The following is a 12,369-nucleotide window of genomic DNA, read 5'->3' as shown; positions in this document are numbered from 1 at the left end:
GATTTTGATGATTTTTTACAGCTACACTCCTTAACCCTATATAAATACAATGAATGAATTCGATATTCAATTTAAAATATTTACACTAGTGGATACCACAAAATCTTATGTTATACTTAATGAAAGTAAGAATAAACTCTTAAGTGTTAATGAATCTATTATTTTGATGGGATACGCATTCTACGAAACTAGTTTCAACGATCCAACCGTCAAACATGTTTGTATATACTTCAAGATCGCATACGCCAAAAATTGTAAAAAATAAACATTCAAAGATCAAGTAACAGGACAAAACTTTTCGACGGTTATAAAACGAAAAATCACGATTTAACGGTTATTTTAACTCCGATTTTGATGATTTTTTACAGCTACACTCCTTGACCCTATATGAATACAATGAATGAATTTGATCTTCAATTAAAAAAATTACATTAGTGGATACCTCAAAATCTTATGTTATACTTAATGAAAGTATGAGTAAACTATAATAATTATATATATTAATTTAACATTTTTATACCCCTAAAAACTAAAATAATTATATACATATATATATATATTACATTATGTGTTTTAATGTTTTGAAGTAATATTTATGTGGCAAAGTGTGGTATGTGCAAATTTAAGAATTTTTTTTTCTTAACGGGTCATAACAGGTCGGGTCACTTTACCGTGACTCGACCTGTTAAGGACATGTTAAGATAACACGTGTGACACGACACAACCCGTTAAGATAACATATGTTACACGAACACGACAGACACAGCCCGTTTGCCAGGCCTAATCGGACCACTCACACTTGACCAGAAAAAGCACTAGTCACACATTCATTCAATTTCACACACACATCCATTCAGTCAGGGTGGAGATTCGAGAGTATGATTCTCTCTCATTTCCTCTCTTTATATAAACGGTTATTATTAAGTTATGTTAACATTTTGGTTTTAAATTTTGTATATAGAAAAAAACAAAAAGAAAGTGTGAAAAGTGGGGAAAGAAGGAGATGAGGAATAAGAGGATAGAGAATTCTATTCCGAATATCCGACCCAAAAACACACACAAAAATTCAGAGGGGTGCCATGAGGAAGAGCGTGCACCTTTTTATCTCATCCTAGTCAGTACGAGTTCATTGAAAAAGTGTGTGCAGGGAGAAAGTGCAGGTCTTTCCCACGTGAGCCGTTCTGTGGCTATAGTATACACGGAAAAGTCTCCGGCCGCCGGAATGGAATTCCACAACTGCTAAAATGGAAAGAAACAACATAATTAATTAATTAATTAAAAAAAAAAACGAAATAAAATCATCATCAGGGAGGGCATTTACCTCTAATTAATTATTAATGATTATCGTGGGAAGGGTAACGAAAAAAAGACACCAGCAAAAGCGGGAAACTTGGAACCAGGCACAAGTCCCACTCTCTGTCTCTAGGGTTTGAACTTTGAACGCAGAGCGCCGAGTGGAAGCAGCCATGGACGATGTTAGGGCAAGCTCTGCTTGGGTCGCAAGCCATTCTTCTCACGTCCTCGTCGATTCTTCAGGTCTCTCCGCACCTTGTTCATGTTTCTCTAGTGTTGGTTTTTGATTATTTTAATTGGGTTTTAATTATTATTATTTTTAATTTTTAGGGATTGAGAAAGTGGCGGAGACGATAGATACAATTCCGAAGGTGGAATGGGATTTCGAAGGGATACACTATTTCGACAATGGACCTCTCACCGTTCAGTACCTCTTTGTGTTGGACGCTTTGAATTTCTGCTTTTGGCCTGGTATGTATCCATTTTTTCAAAATTTTAATTTGTTTTGTTGGAGCTCAAATTTTAGTGTATTTTCTTGTATTTTGTAGCTCAAATTTTGTTTTTGTTATTAGAATAATTCAAGAATAATGGTCAGTGAAACAGAGCACCTTAGTAGATTAGAGAACAAGGAAAAAATGTTTTGGGCATTATACTTATTCTTTTCTTTACCGAGCCAAGTTGCGAAATTCGGCTACAAAAAATGTTCTTTATAAATGTGCTTGCCAGTTTTATCAAGATTTGAACTTTTCATGGCAGTCAAACCAATACTTCAATGTGTGTATGTCTGCTGCTGTGTCGTTGTTGTAGAGCGGTTTTCATATGGTCGCTCATGGAACCCTATGTCAGTTGCTGGCGGAAAGTGATCAATTATTTTATGGATTGAAGAGATTATATTCATATCAATGTTGCCAAATGCACTTTATTCACTATGTTTTCTGTGCTAAAATTGTTTCTTTATAATTTTTTCTTTTTCTTGACAGATAAGGACTTAAATTACGACAATTTGGCTGCCGGTCTGAAGGCAGCAATACAAAATGACAAATCTGTGTTTGATGCTGATCGTCTGCAGAAATACACCGGTACTCATCTTCTTGAACACATATCTCCATGTCCATAAATATGTATTTTCACATGTACACACCAATTGCGATATATATATATCAAGTGTACTCCTTTGTCCCAATTGGTAGAAGAAAAATGACTGCCTCTACAGAATGTTAAATTTTTGGATGTGAAGCTGTGCTCTTGTTAACAAGTTTGGCAGTTTAAAAGTTCTAAACTCTGACTTAAGTGACACTCTTCTACTTGAAAGTAATTTGATTAAAGAGGTTTATGTTATAAGGTCCTGAACTGCGGGAGCTGTTGAAATGGCCAAGGTCACTACCTTTGGAGGACGAGAGAGTTCGTTTGTTACAAGAGGTAAAATTTACCTTTAAATTTACAGAAGCTTTTATTCTTACATTTTCTCTTATTCTCTTAAGAAATGCCCTTCCAGTTTCTTTTTGTTTGATTTTTTTATTACTCTGGGTCTGTAACTATTAATTTCTCTTGAATTTATCAGTCTAAGCAGGAGACAATATACGTTGATGTTATGGATTATTTTTTTATTTAAAGAATCATCCCACCCTCAATTGAAAATACAAATACCATTTTAGGAAAATGATGCATCCCTGTCAAATATTCAAAATATTGTTAACTTTTGTGGCCCAGGTTGGGTTTGAACTGGAGAGAAGCTTTGATGGCAAAGCATCTAATCTTGTGGAGTCATGTGGAAAGTCAGCTGTTAAGCTTGTAGCTCTGGTTACTCGTCACTTTCCTGGTACATTTTAGGGTTTAAAGTCATTTTTGATAGCTGCAGAGTTTGTAGGGGTTATTCCCAAGGAAACAGGCATATTTACTGTAACTAATTAAACTTTCTAGGTTTCCGAGACCACTCAGTATACAAAGGCCACCAAGTATTTTTGTATAAAAGAGCTCAGATATTTGCAGCAGATTTATGGGGTGCATTTGGAGGCCAAGGATATGGAGAATTTTATGACATTGGCTCAATCACTATTATGGCGGACTATATTGTTCCAGCCGTGCTTCAACAGCTGGGTGTGCTGAAGTATAGTGCAACCCTTGCCAGCGCTATTGAGGCTAATAGTCAAATAGTTGCAGGCAGTGAGGAGGAAGTTGAACTGCGAGCTTGCTCCATATATGCTGTCGAGAAAATGAAGGAGTTGATCAGTATGAAATCAGGGAAGCAGGTATGGTTATTTTCAGTCGTGGTCATAGTCTGTAATTTTTTGTATGTGAACATTTAAATTCTTCTTGTGGCTGCATTTAAGTAATAAAACATTCGGATTTTTGCACCAATTCTGTTCTCACCCAAGTGAACTGTTGTTGGACCATGTTGTGCCTTTGCACTTGAAACTGTATCCTGCATCAGTTTTCTTTTCTTTATCATCTCTAATCAATCCCTTTGATTTACTAGTGGGGTTTCTTTTTCAGGTGCTGAGTATTGAGTTAGACCTTTGGCTGTGGTCTTTTGGCATTCAGTGTCCTGCTCTGCAACACCATCGAACCCTCTCTATATATTATTGAGTGCACTATATCTTAGAGTACACCTTTGCTATCTATGTCATTCGGAGGATGGAAAATTTTTGGCTTTGAAGTTTCTAGTTAGTCTTTGGATTAGTATGAAACAATTTCTGACATCCTATTTCCTTTTGGAAGTGTTGTGGCTTCTATAATTTTGCATAGTTCAGCTAGTAATTGTTGAACAAATGAAGATCAAGAATGTTATCGTAACTAAATGATTTAGTATGTAGTTTCCGACTGAAATACTTTCTTTACCACGTGTCAATTTTTGTTGTGATTTTACTGAACATAAGAATTTTAATGCCTTTTGAATGTGGCAGCAGGCGTTTAGTAGTTTTTGTGATCAGAGAATTGCATTGAAGTCAAGAGTCCAATAGTAAACACTACTCCTGCACTCTACATGTGTCTGTTCCTCAATTGGTTTATATGCATTAAAAATTACCATCCATGTATAAACTTATATCATGGCTCTGATCTACCTTGTGAAGATTAGTTCAATCTTGATATATATTGGCAGTTTAGAAGATGATTGGTGAAAATAAACTCTCAGATTATTGCCAATTTAAGTAGTAGATGGGTAAGAAGACTCAGCTGATGAGGAGTAGCAACAGCATGCTTGACATCAGACCGATGACGCAAGCATATTCTATGTATTAGTGCCTTGTTCAGATTTTCGAGGTCCAGTCTAAACATTTACCTGCTGCTGCTATAATAGTTTTTCATTATTCAAACTTGACGTCATAGGGCAAATAGGGTTGAACTTTTTGCTGCATGATTTGTTCATGATCTTTTTACCCTATTACAATGTACCTGCACTGCTTACATAGAATGTAGATGGTTTGCTTTGACAATTCAGTTCTACTTTCTATATATCCCAATACCTGCATAACTTAGTAGGAATGAAAAATAAAGGCCGAAATGACTTTTATTTACTGAGCACTCTTGATGATGGTTATGTTGCAGAGCTAGGGTTCCTTGTCGTTGGCAAATTTCCATCATAACTACATTTTAGGACATCTGGTTTCCTCACTATCCGGGGACCAACAGGCACCTTGTTTGCTTTTGGGCGAATATCCTGTGCATTTAGAGAAAGTAATTTAAACATATCAATAGGCTTTACAACAAATCATTTCTGTTTATGAGTAATTTATTGTGAGCTTTGTTGTAGGAAAGCACATTGCCTCCATTATGCTTGTAGCCTTGGGTTAGTTACCTTGGTGTGCATATGAAAAAGTTTTTGATCAATTACGACTTCTACGGATAGCTTAGACCTTTCTGCTTGAGCATTAAGGTTGAGGGATCATCCAAGTTAAAGTAAAATATAAGTGTACTGTGTAATTAAGTTGTTATATTTTGTGATTGCTTTTGTTTTGACTAGACAAGCTCATTTTTGCTCCTTGAAACATGAATTTACTGTGAAAAAGTTCAGGAGAGGACTCTTATTTATATTTGTATGTAGTATGCATGAATATAATATAAGCTATTGCATTAAACATCTAGATATGTAGCTATTGTAACTTCAGTCATTTGAGTAGGTAGTGTAAAATAGCAACATGTTATAACTGGAAACATTTTGTGGATGGGAAAGTGGTAGTATTAGAATAGGGTAATATAAATCTTTAGGAGGCTTGGCCAGAAATAATTACCTGGTCAAAGATAGCTGTTGGGATTGCTAGGGTTGCAACAGCATTGGGAGAGTCAACTATACCGGAAATTCTTCCCTCACACGGGCAGCATGACAACAGAAGGTAGCTCTGATACGTGACAGATGCTAGATCAGTAAGGAAGACTGCAGTAATATGAATCTTTCGTTGTCTCTGTGTATGCTTGTGATTGTGAGTTGTTGGGAATTGGCTATGTGATAAGGAGAGAAGTCGAAACCTGTTCTTTGGAGTATCCAAATTTAGAGAGGTAGTCAATAGCATTGAGTACTGCACGCTTGTACGCCACAGTTGCATCTAGGTAATGCTGCTTCCCCCTCTCGTCAACACTGATGCCCTCAAATACCAACCACTCTGAGAATCTTGGCTCGACCGGGCCTATCTCAAAGATTGGGTTTACGTGAAGAGGTGTGGGCCCCATTGGTGTAAGGTATTCTTTCATTCCTCCCCTTATAATTTCGCACCTAATAATAGGATCATATAGGGTAAACTGAACTGTATTACATATATGTGTTTGTATACTTATCTGTATGTGTCACATTTTGTTTTATGCCAAATTTGAATGTATAAGTAGGATCGTTTAGCTATTATAACAAGTTCCTGCCCTTTCTCATGAAGCCTCTAGTTTGGCTGTAGTAAAAGTTTAAGAGATGAGATGTGGAATATTTACTTGAGCTCCAGGAATCCGCTCATCTCAATTGCCCCGCAGAATGAAATTTCTCCATCACCCTGGGAAAAGTGCATGTCACCAGTACTAAGATTTGCTCCTTCAACGAATACTGGAAGGTATACCTTTGAACCACGACTAAGATTTTTGATGTCACAATTGCCTCCATTTTCTCTTCCTGGAATGGTTCTTGCAGCCTCCATGGCGATCTTTTCCCATTCAGGAGTGCCCTCTTTGATCTATGTATAACCAGGACGTGTTAGTATAACAAGACAGCATGGTTATTGTGATATTGTCTCTGTGCAGTTGGCTGCAGGGTTTTACAATTCTTGTAGTATGCAGCAAAGCAATTATAAAAATTGAGTTGTGCTGCAGGTTCATTGTTATTTTGATAGCCTAAATTTTGTAGTTTTCAATGTCGCATACCCCTCCAAGGACACAACCTTTTGTTGATGGTAGGTTAGCCAAGGGTCGTTGATGCAAAACCTCACATAATTTCATAGTCTTGAGTCCATTTTCTTCAAGTTCCCTCTCCCTTTCATTCCATATTTTCAGGAGTTCCATTGATGGTGCTGTTCCAACTATTCCGGGGTGGGTTAACCCTGGGAATCTCACTCCTGACATGCATATACAATACCATGTTAGTGACAGGAGTACCCTACTGAATCTTTTAACAACGTTACTGGCACGAGAAAAGGAAATAGGTTGAGATTTCACCTGGTATGTGAGGCGAGTAGGCATATATCCCTTCGAAATACCAGATAGCTTTGGTTGCAGAAGGAAAATGGTCAGTCAGAAAACCCCCTCCATTTTCTCTGTCAAATGTCGCAGTGAAACCCCATTCATCTCCTGGGAGAGGACCCAAGTTGCATATCTCAACCACCAGAAGATCGCCTGGCTGTGCTGGAATTCCATCGGAATCCGAAATTCTAATCGGCCCACTGAGGTAATGAACCTGCACAAGTTTGAAACATATTACTCTTACATTAATTTACCATTCTAGATGTTCTTGTTCTCCATACTACTGATTACATTATAAACGAGTAGTGACTGATGATCTCAATAATTTGTAGACTCAAGATCTTAACTCGATCCTATATGTACCATTTTTTAACATAGGATAAAATCCATACTTACTGTTGAGAGGTCTATGGACTTTATATCTAGTGCAGAGTCATCATCTTTAATAGTACCTCCAGTCCAGTCTACCATCTCAATTCTAAAGACCTCACCGGTTTTAACCTCCGCCACCGGGGGTAGGTCAGGGTGCCAACGGTTGTGAAGGGGTAGCTTTTGCTGCCACGGTTTTCTGCTCAGGTCTACTGGCACGACTAGTCTCGGAGTCCGGGGAGCCATAGATGAACTAGTGGAAAAACAGGGAGCATAGGGATGTATGTTTTATACAATTAGGTCAACTCAATAGCATCTATTGTAGGAAAGAGGAAGGACGATGGTATCCTTACATTCGCTGGATGACAAATGGGGTGATATATTTTTCCAAAGGTCGGTCCCCAACTACCTTTCAAGTTTTCAGCACGGGACAAATACAACACAACAGTTTTCCTATTTTTCACTTGACTGACAAATCCAGCATTTAAATTTATTTCCCCAGAAACATGTAGATCTGGAATCATACTATGTTTGAGGATGTTTGGTTGGAAAGGTAGAACTGCATGATACTCTGCACATACAATTCATGTCATTTTTTCGCTTTTTCGAACCTCGCGGAACTCGGTTTTTGGCATTGCTCTTCCAAACTAGATGGAACTCAGTACGAGTGGAAAAGCTACAAAACACACGTGAATATGAAGGGGCACTTACAATGGAGGGATTGGAATGTTTGATGTCCTCTGCAGTGTACTCTTTGGTAATCCCACCACCACTGAAATCCACCATCTCGACCCGAAAAACCTCTCCAGCTGCCACTTCTGCCACCGGTGGTATGTCCGGGTGCCACCGATTGTGAAGAGGAAGCTTCTGTTCCCATGGCTTCTTCTTCACGTCTATAGGCACAACCAGTCTCGGTCCATAAAAGGCCATGACTCAACGAGTCTCTCCGAGTTTCGCTCTTCTGATCTCTGTTGAATGCAATTGAGAAAGCTAAGGTAAAATTAGATGCAAGATTCCTTGTTGTGGATGAAATTATATGGAACTTTTGAAATTTCATATCTTGATAGAAATTTGACAGCCATGATAGGAACCACTTATTTGTCATTACATTTCTTTTTTCTCCTTTAAGTGGATGGACCACTTGGAACTGATTGAGATTTTGTCACAGTTTCTTTTGAAAATTTGTGATCATAGTAGTATGGAAAAAGTTGAGTCACTAGTTATAGAATAATCCCCTGTATCGGATTGGTTTGCGGTCACTAGTCAAAAGTGTGCTTGGTTAATTTTTTTAGTGATCTTCATTTACATTCAAACGTCGTACACTTTGATTTAACATAAAAATGAAACTCTATCGGATTGGTTTGCGGTCAGTGGATTACATTTACTCTCGAATTTTTTAGTGCACGATTAATTGTTAAATTCGATTATGTGTGTCGGATGTTGGTTCGCTCTTGAATTTCCGGGTATGGACGGGAATTTGCTAACTGAAGTTACCTTCTTAGAGGACCCCACAAATCGGAATCCGAAGGATATTGGTGCTATTTTGTTTATGATGACATGAGCTTCGGTTTGTTCTTATACAGAAATTGTTGCCCTCTTTTTACATTGATGGCTGGTCCCAACTTCCAACAGCTGTTTTGTAATTATTTCGTTAGGAATTTGGATTATGATGTCTGAACTACTGAGAATTGGGATTACTGGCATGATTAGTTAGACGAAGAATCTCTAATACGTGAAATATCAGATAAGACTTAATAGTAAATTGCATTCACTATTTAGTACTACAATTTTAGTAATATTGTTTTTCATTTGCGAGTGAGATGTTATAGGTTTGATTATTGTGGATGTTAAGTTTGTGAATTATTATGGTTGGCCCGTTGTGTATCTAGTCTGCCATATCTCTCACTTAGTGTGAACACTATCGTTTAGTTATAAAAAAAATAGTAGACTGCATTCAAGTTTTGAGTGTTTATCACCCATCATATAGGAGTGCGGTATGACCTACTAAACTCGAGGACTTAAGGCCATCTTTAACTGAAGGAATGACAGAGGGCTCTCTTTAGCCTTATAGCCCTCCCATAAATTATATTTTAATAAACAGTATCATACCATATTTCATACCATCTCCAACCGAGGGGGCCAAAGGACCATAGGCCAAACATAGCCCTATGACAAAAAATCATCTCCAACCGTAGGGGTCAAAGGGCCATAGGCCAAATATAATTTATTATTTCAATTTAAAGACTACAACAACTTAAATTTAAAAACTATAACTTAAATATTAAAGACTATAACAACTTAAATTTAAAGACTATAATCATCATTATTTGCCATTGTAGAAGTATAGTTGGATGTAAACAACTCTCGTTGGCCATAATTTCCCTTTTTTTTTCTATCAAAATATGCCTTACTCATTGGAGTGTAATCCAAAGTGTTCCTTTGCATGTTCCTATCATCCATCTCTTCTTGTATTTGTTTTGCCCATTCTTCGTGCCTGCTGTTCTTTTCTTCCGTGGCAAAGGCATTTTGCTAATCCATTAATCACAATGAAGCCGCCATTTTCTGTTGAAAGGTGTAATCATCCTTTATCTTGCCATTTTCCTTCAATTTTCGGGCCTTATTTCGTCCCATAGCCTTAGGTATGGAACCTTCACTCGAAGACGGATTTTCTACCCTTATTTCTTGAATGGTAGGAGATCCATCTTCATACCCATCTGCATTTGAGGATGCGTTTCTGAACGGCATAGGACCAACTCTTTGTTGAGGTGGATCTTCAAATAACACCCACACTTTACAAATTTCCTAACAACAGTGATGACTAAAGGTTTTGGAGTTGTCCTCCGTATACAATTCCTCCACTTGGCGTACTTAGAAAATATAATTACAAAAATTAAAGGAAATTAATTTATGAAATTATATGTAATATAATTAAATATTTAAAATAAGTTGTGAAAACACTTACTTTGTCATAGTAATTGGCTCCGCTTTCATGTCTGCTTGCGGCCTTTAACACTGCTTGATGCCATTTATTCAAACTTGGATGAAGATGTTTTTTCCCATCTTGAAGAATAACTCTCGTGGTTTCTCAAATTCTGTGGAGTGGTGTCTTCGTATAACTAATTGTACTTTTTGGACGTACGAGTCCAAACACCTTCACTTGTTTGAGAACTCCCCCTCACACTATCTTCCAAGACCCATCTATAAGGCCTACAAAGAGCTTCGTCTTCTTTTCGGGTTCAAGCCTTACCTTTCATTGCAGATGTGGCCATTTGAAAATTTGAAAAAATTGAAGAAAAGATTAGTGGAAGAGGTAAGAGAATAGAATGTGAAGAATTGAAATAAAATGAAGTAAGATAGTATGGAATGTTGAAAATTATGTGAGAAATGGTGTAGGAATGACTTAGGTATTTATAGGAAAGAAATTAGATTTATTATTATTATTTTTTTAAATTTTGTCTGGAAACAAAAAAATTTCAAATTCAACGGTAATCTGGCGTCAACTAGCCGTTGCTAGCTGGCGTCATGCTAATGCCAGGTAGCAGTTGGATTTGAACATTTGAGTAGGCCCGGGGCTGGCTCATTTGGGCCAACTTGTTGGCCTAATTTGGTGTTGTTGGCCCGGTGGGGCCCACATGCCCTTTGGCTTAGCCCTCAGTTGAAGACAGTTTTTGTGTCATTTCGGGCTATTTTTAGCCCTATAACCCTCTGGCCGGATTGGTTGGAGATGACCTAAGTATGTTTAGTTTGACCTCAAAGTAAAGCGTGACACCGAATCTCTCTTCCCCTTGACATATGTTTCATGCTCTGCTAAGCTTGACAATAGTACATTGGTAGCAAGAATGGGTATGTGTATCGACTTGAATTTATTTTTCCAAATACCTTGTCTATCTACCCATACGAAGTAATTAATTCACCAAATTATTTGTTGTAATGAAAAGGTAATCCTTGTTTTGTTGTGACTGACCAGAGTCTACTGCTCCTTCTGTTTGAAGCAAGTCGGAGTTTCAACTTAAAATTAATTGAAAATATAGAGAGCAGTCCAACTTCTTACAAGCTCTTGAATGGTTTGGTCTTTCATTGATAGAGGACTTTGTCCTCACATTCCTACACACCCCCTTACGTATGGCAAATTTTCAAGCCTAACAAGTGGACAACATAAATTGGCCGTTGGCTTTATGGCCAACCTGCTTTGATACCATGAAGAAAGTTGAGGTTCCACCATAAAACCAATTAGTAATATAAGGAGTAGCCAAACCTCTTAAAGGCCCTTACAAGGTTATTCCTTTCAGTGAATAAGTGAGGTCAAAGAGTTTGTAATTCAAATTATTAAGGGCATTTACCGCATTTAAGACCTTATTTTCAATTCATCCTCCTCACTTTCGCATATTAGCAGATGCACATTGGGACCAAGGTGGTCTTAGGATTATTCAGTGTCCAAAAACTATACTTGTGAAGGTCTTTCAAGAACCCTTCAAATTTTTGATATGAGTCACTTTTATATTTGATGTAATGTCTGCTAGGCTTATCTCAGCAGTACTCAACAGATTGCATCAAGAGCACCCAACAAATTCTCTCAATAACAATCATCATATTGCTTCGGCATATGTCAATATATGTTGACATATGTGCTACATGGTTCGCACAATGTTTTATCAAAAAACTTGAACCTTTAACACTGAGATCCTTAATGTCCAAATTTCTGAATCCACCAATGCTTTCGCCAGGATAAAACAATTGAAAAAAGGTTAATTGGCTCCTCTAATCCTAATCTTAATAGTACGACATAATGTTGTAGCCTTTTGCCCTCAAACATTTCTCCAAAATCCAAATTTAAAGAACCCATTGCATTAAGTTTTCATAAACGGATGACAAATATAAAATTACCAAACGCATGGCAGCATAAGTTCAGCTAGCAATTGTTGAACAAATGAAGATGAAGAATGTTATCGTAACTAAATGATTTCGTATGTTGTTTCCGACTGAAATACTTTCTTTACCACGAGTCAATTTTTTTTTTGTGATTTTACTGAACATATGAATTTTAATGCCTTTTAA

The 12,369-nt window shown here is 37.3% G+C and overlaps 2 protein-coding genes and 2 long non-coding RNA genes across 5 annotated transcripts in view; 1 reads left to right on the top strand and 3 right to left on the bottom strand.

Annotated features, from left to right (window-relative positions):
* The window catches only part of LOC126602064 (uncharacterized), a 76,220-nt gene that overhangs the window by 38,313 nt on the left and 25,538 nt on the right, over window positions 1-12,369 (bottom strand). The window lies entirely within an intron of this gene.
* On the bottom strand, window positions 1,005-1,454 carry LOC126602065 (uncharacterized). The gene is made up of 2 exons (XR_007615967.1): window positions 1,322-1,454; window positions 1,005-1,236 (listed from the first exon to the last, which is right to left on the bottom strand). It is a non-coding gene; the product is annotated as an uncharacterized LOC126602065 (long non-coding RNA).
* On the top strand, window positions 1,334-4,119 carry LOC126602063 (uncharacterized). The gene is made up of 7 exons (XM_050268876.1): window positions 1,334-1,536; window positions 1,624-1,764; window positions 2,274-2,372; window positions 2,636-2,712; window positions 3,004-3,112; window positions 3,214-3,542; window positions 3,787-4,119. The coding sequence occupies exons 1-7, from the start codon at window positions 1,467-1,469 to the stop codon at window positions 3,877-3,879; spliced, it is 918 nt and encodes a 305-aa protein (XP_050124833.1). The 5' UTR covers window positions 1,334-1,466; the 3' UTR covers window positions 3,880-4,119.
* LOC126602059 (uncharacterized) lies at window positions 4,578-8,404 on the bottom strand. Of its 2 annotated transcripts, none has more exons than XM_050268870.1 (7): window positions 8,026-8,404; window positions 6,922-7,159; window positions 6,631-6,821; window positions 6,208-6,443; window positions 5,758-6,001; window positions 5,523-5,630; window positions 4,578-4,951 (listed from the first exon to the last, which is right to left on the bottom strand). In XM_050268870.1, exons 1-7 carry the CDS (start codon window positions 8,242-8,244, stop codon window positions 4,829-4,831), a joined length of 1,359 nt encoding a protein of 452 aa, XP_050124827.1. In that variant the 5' UTR covers window positions 8,245-8,404; the 3' UTR covers window positions 4,578-4,828. The 2 variants fall into 2 exon arrangements, with proteins under 2 accessions (XP_050124827.1, XP_050124828.1); XM_050268871.1 differs by lacking the exon at window positions 8,026-8,404 and adding an exon at window positions 7,342-7,661.

Source organism: Malus sylvestris, chromosome 15, assembly GCF_916048215.2.
Source record: "Malus sylvestris chromosome 15, drMalSylv7.2, whole genome shotgun sequence".
In the NCBI taxonomy this organism is placed as follows: Eukaryota; Viridiplantae; Streptophyta; class Magnoliopsida; order Rosales; family Rosaceae; genus Malus; species Malus sylvestris.
The sequence above is the reverse complement of the archived record's forward strand: the minus strand, read 5'-3'. Positions and strand labels throughout refer to the sequence as shown.

Bases quoted from the DNA above. Each gene is read 5' to 3' on its own strand.
- LOC126602063 (XM_050268876.1), top strand. From the start codon at position 1,467: ATGGACGATGTTAGGGCAAGCTCTGCTTGGGTCGCAAGCCATTCTTCT. The intron at 1,537-1,623 runs GTCTCTCCGCAC...TTTAATTTTTAG, and splicing joins CGTCCTCGTCGATTCTTCAG to GGATTGAGAAAGTGGCGGAG. The intron at 3,113-3,213 runs GTACATTTTAGG...TAAACTTTCTAG, and splicing joins GGTTACTCGTCACTTTCCTG to GTTTCCGAGACCACTCAGTA.
- LOC126602059 (XM_050268870.1), bottom strand. From the start codon at position 8,244: ATGGCCTTTTATGGACCGAGACTGGTTGTGCCTATAGACGTGAAGAAG. The intron at 6,002-6,207 runs GTAAATATTCCA...TCCTATTATTAG, and splicing joins AGCGGATTCCTGGAGCTCAA to GTGCGAAATTATAAGGGGAG. The intron at 4,952-5,522 runs GTAATTATTTCT...CTAAATGCACAG, and splicing joins CAACAGCTATCTTTGACCAG to GATATTCGCCCAAAAGCAAA.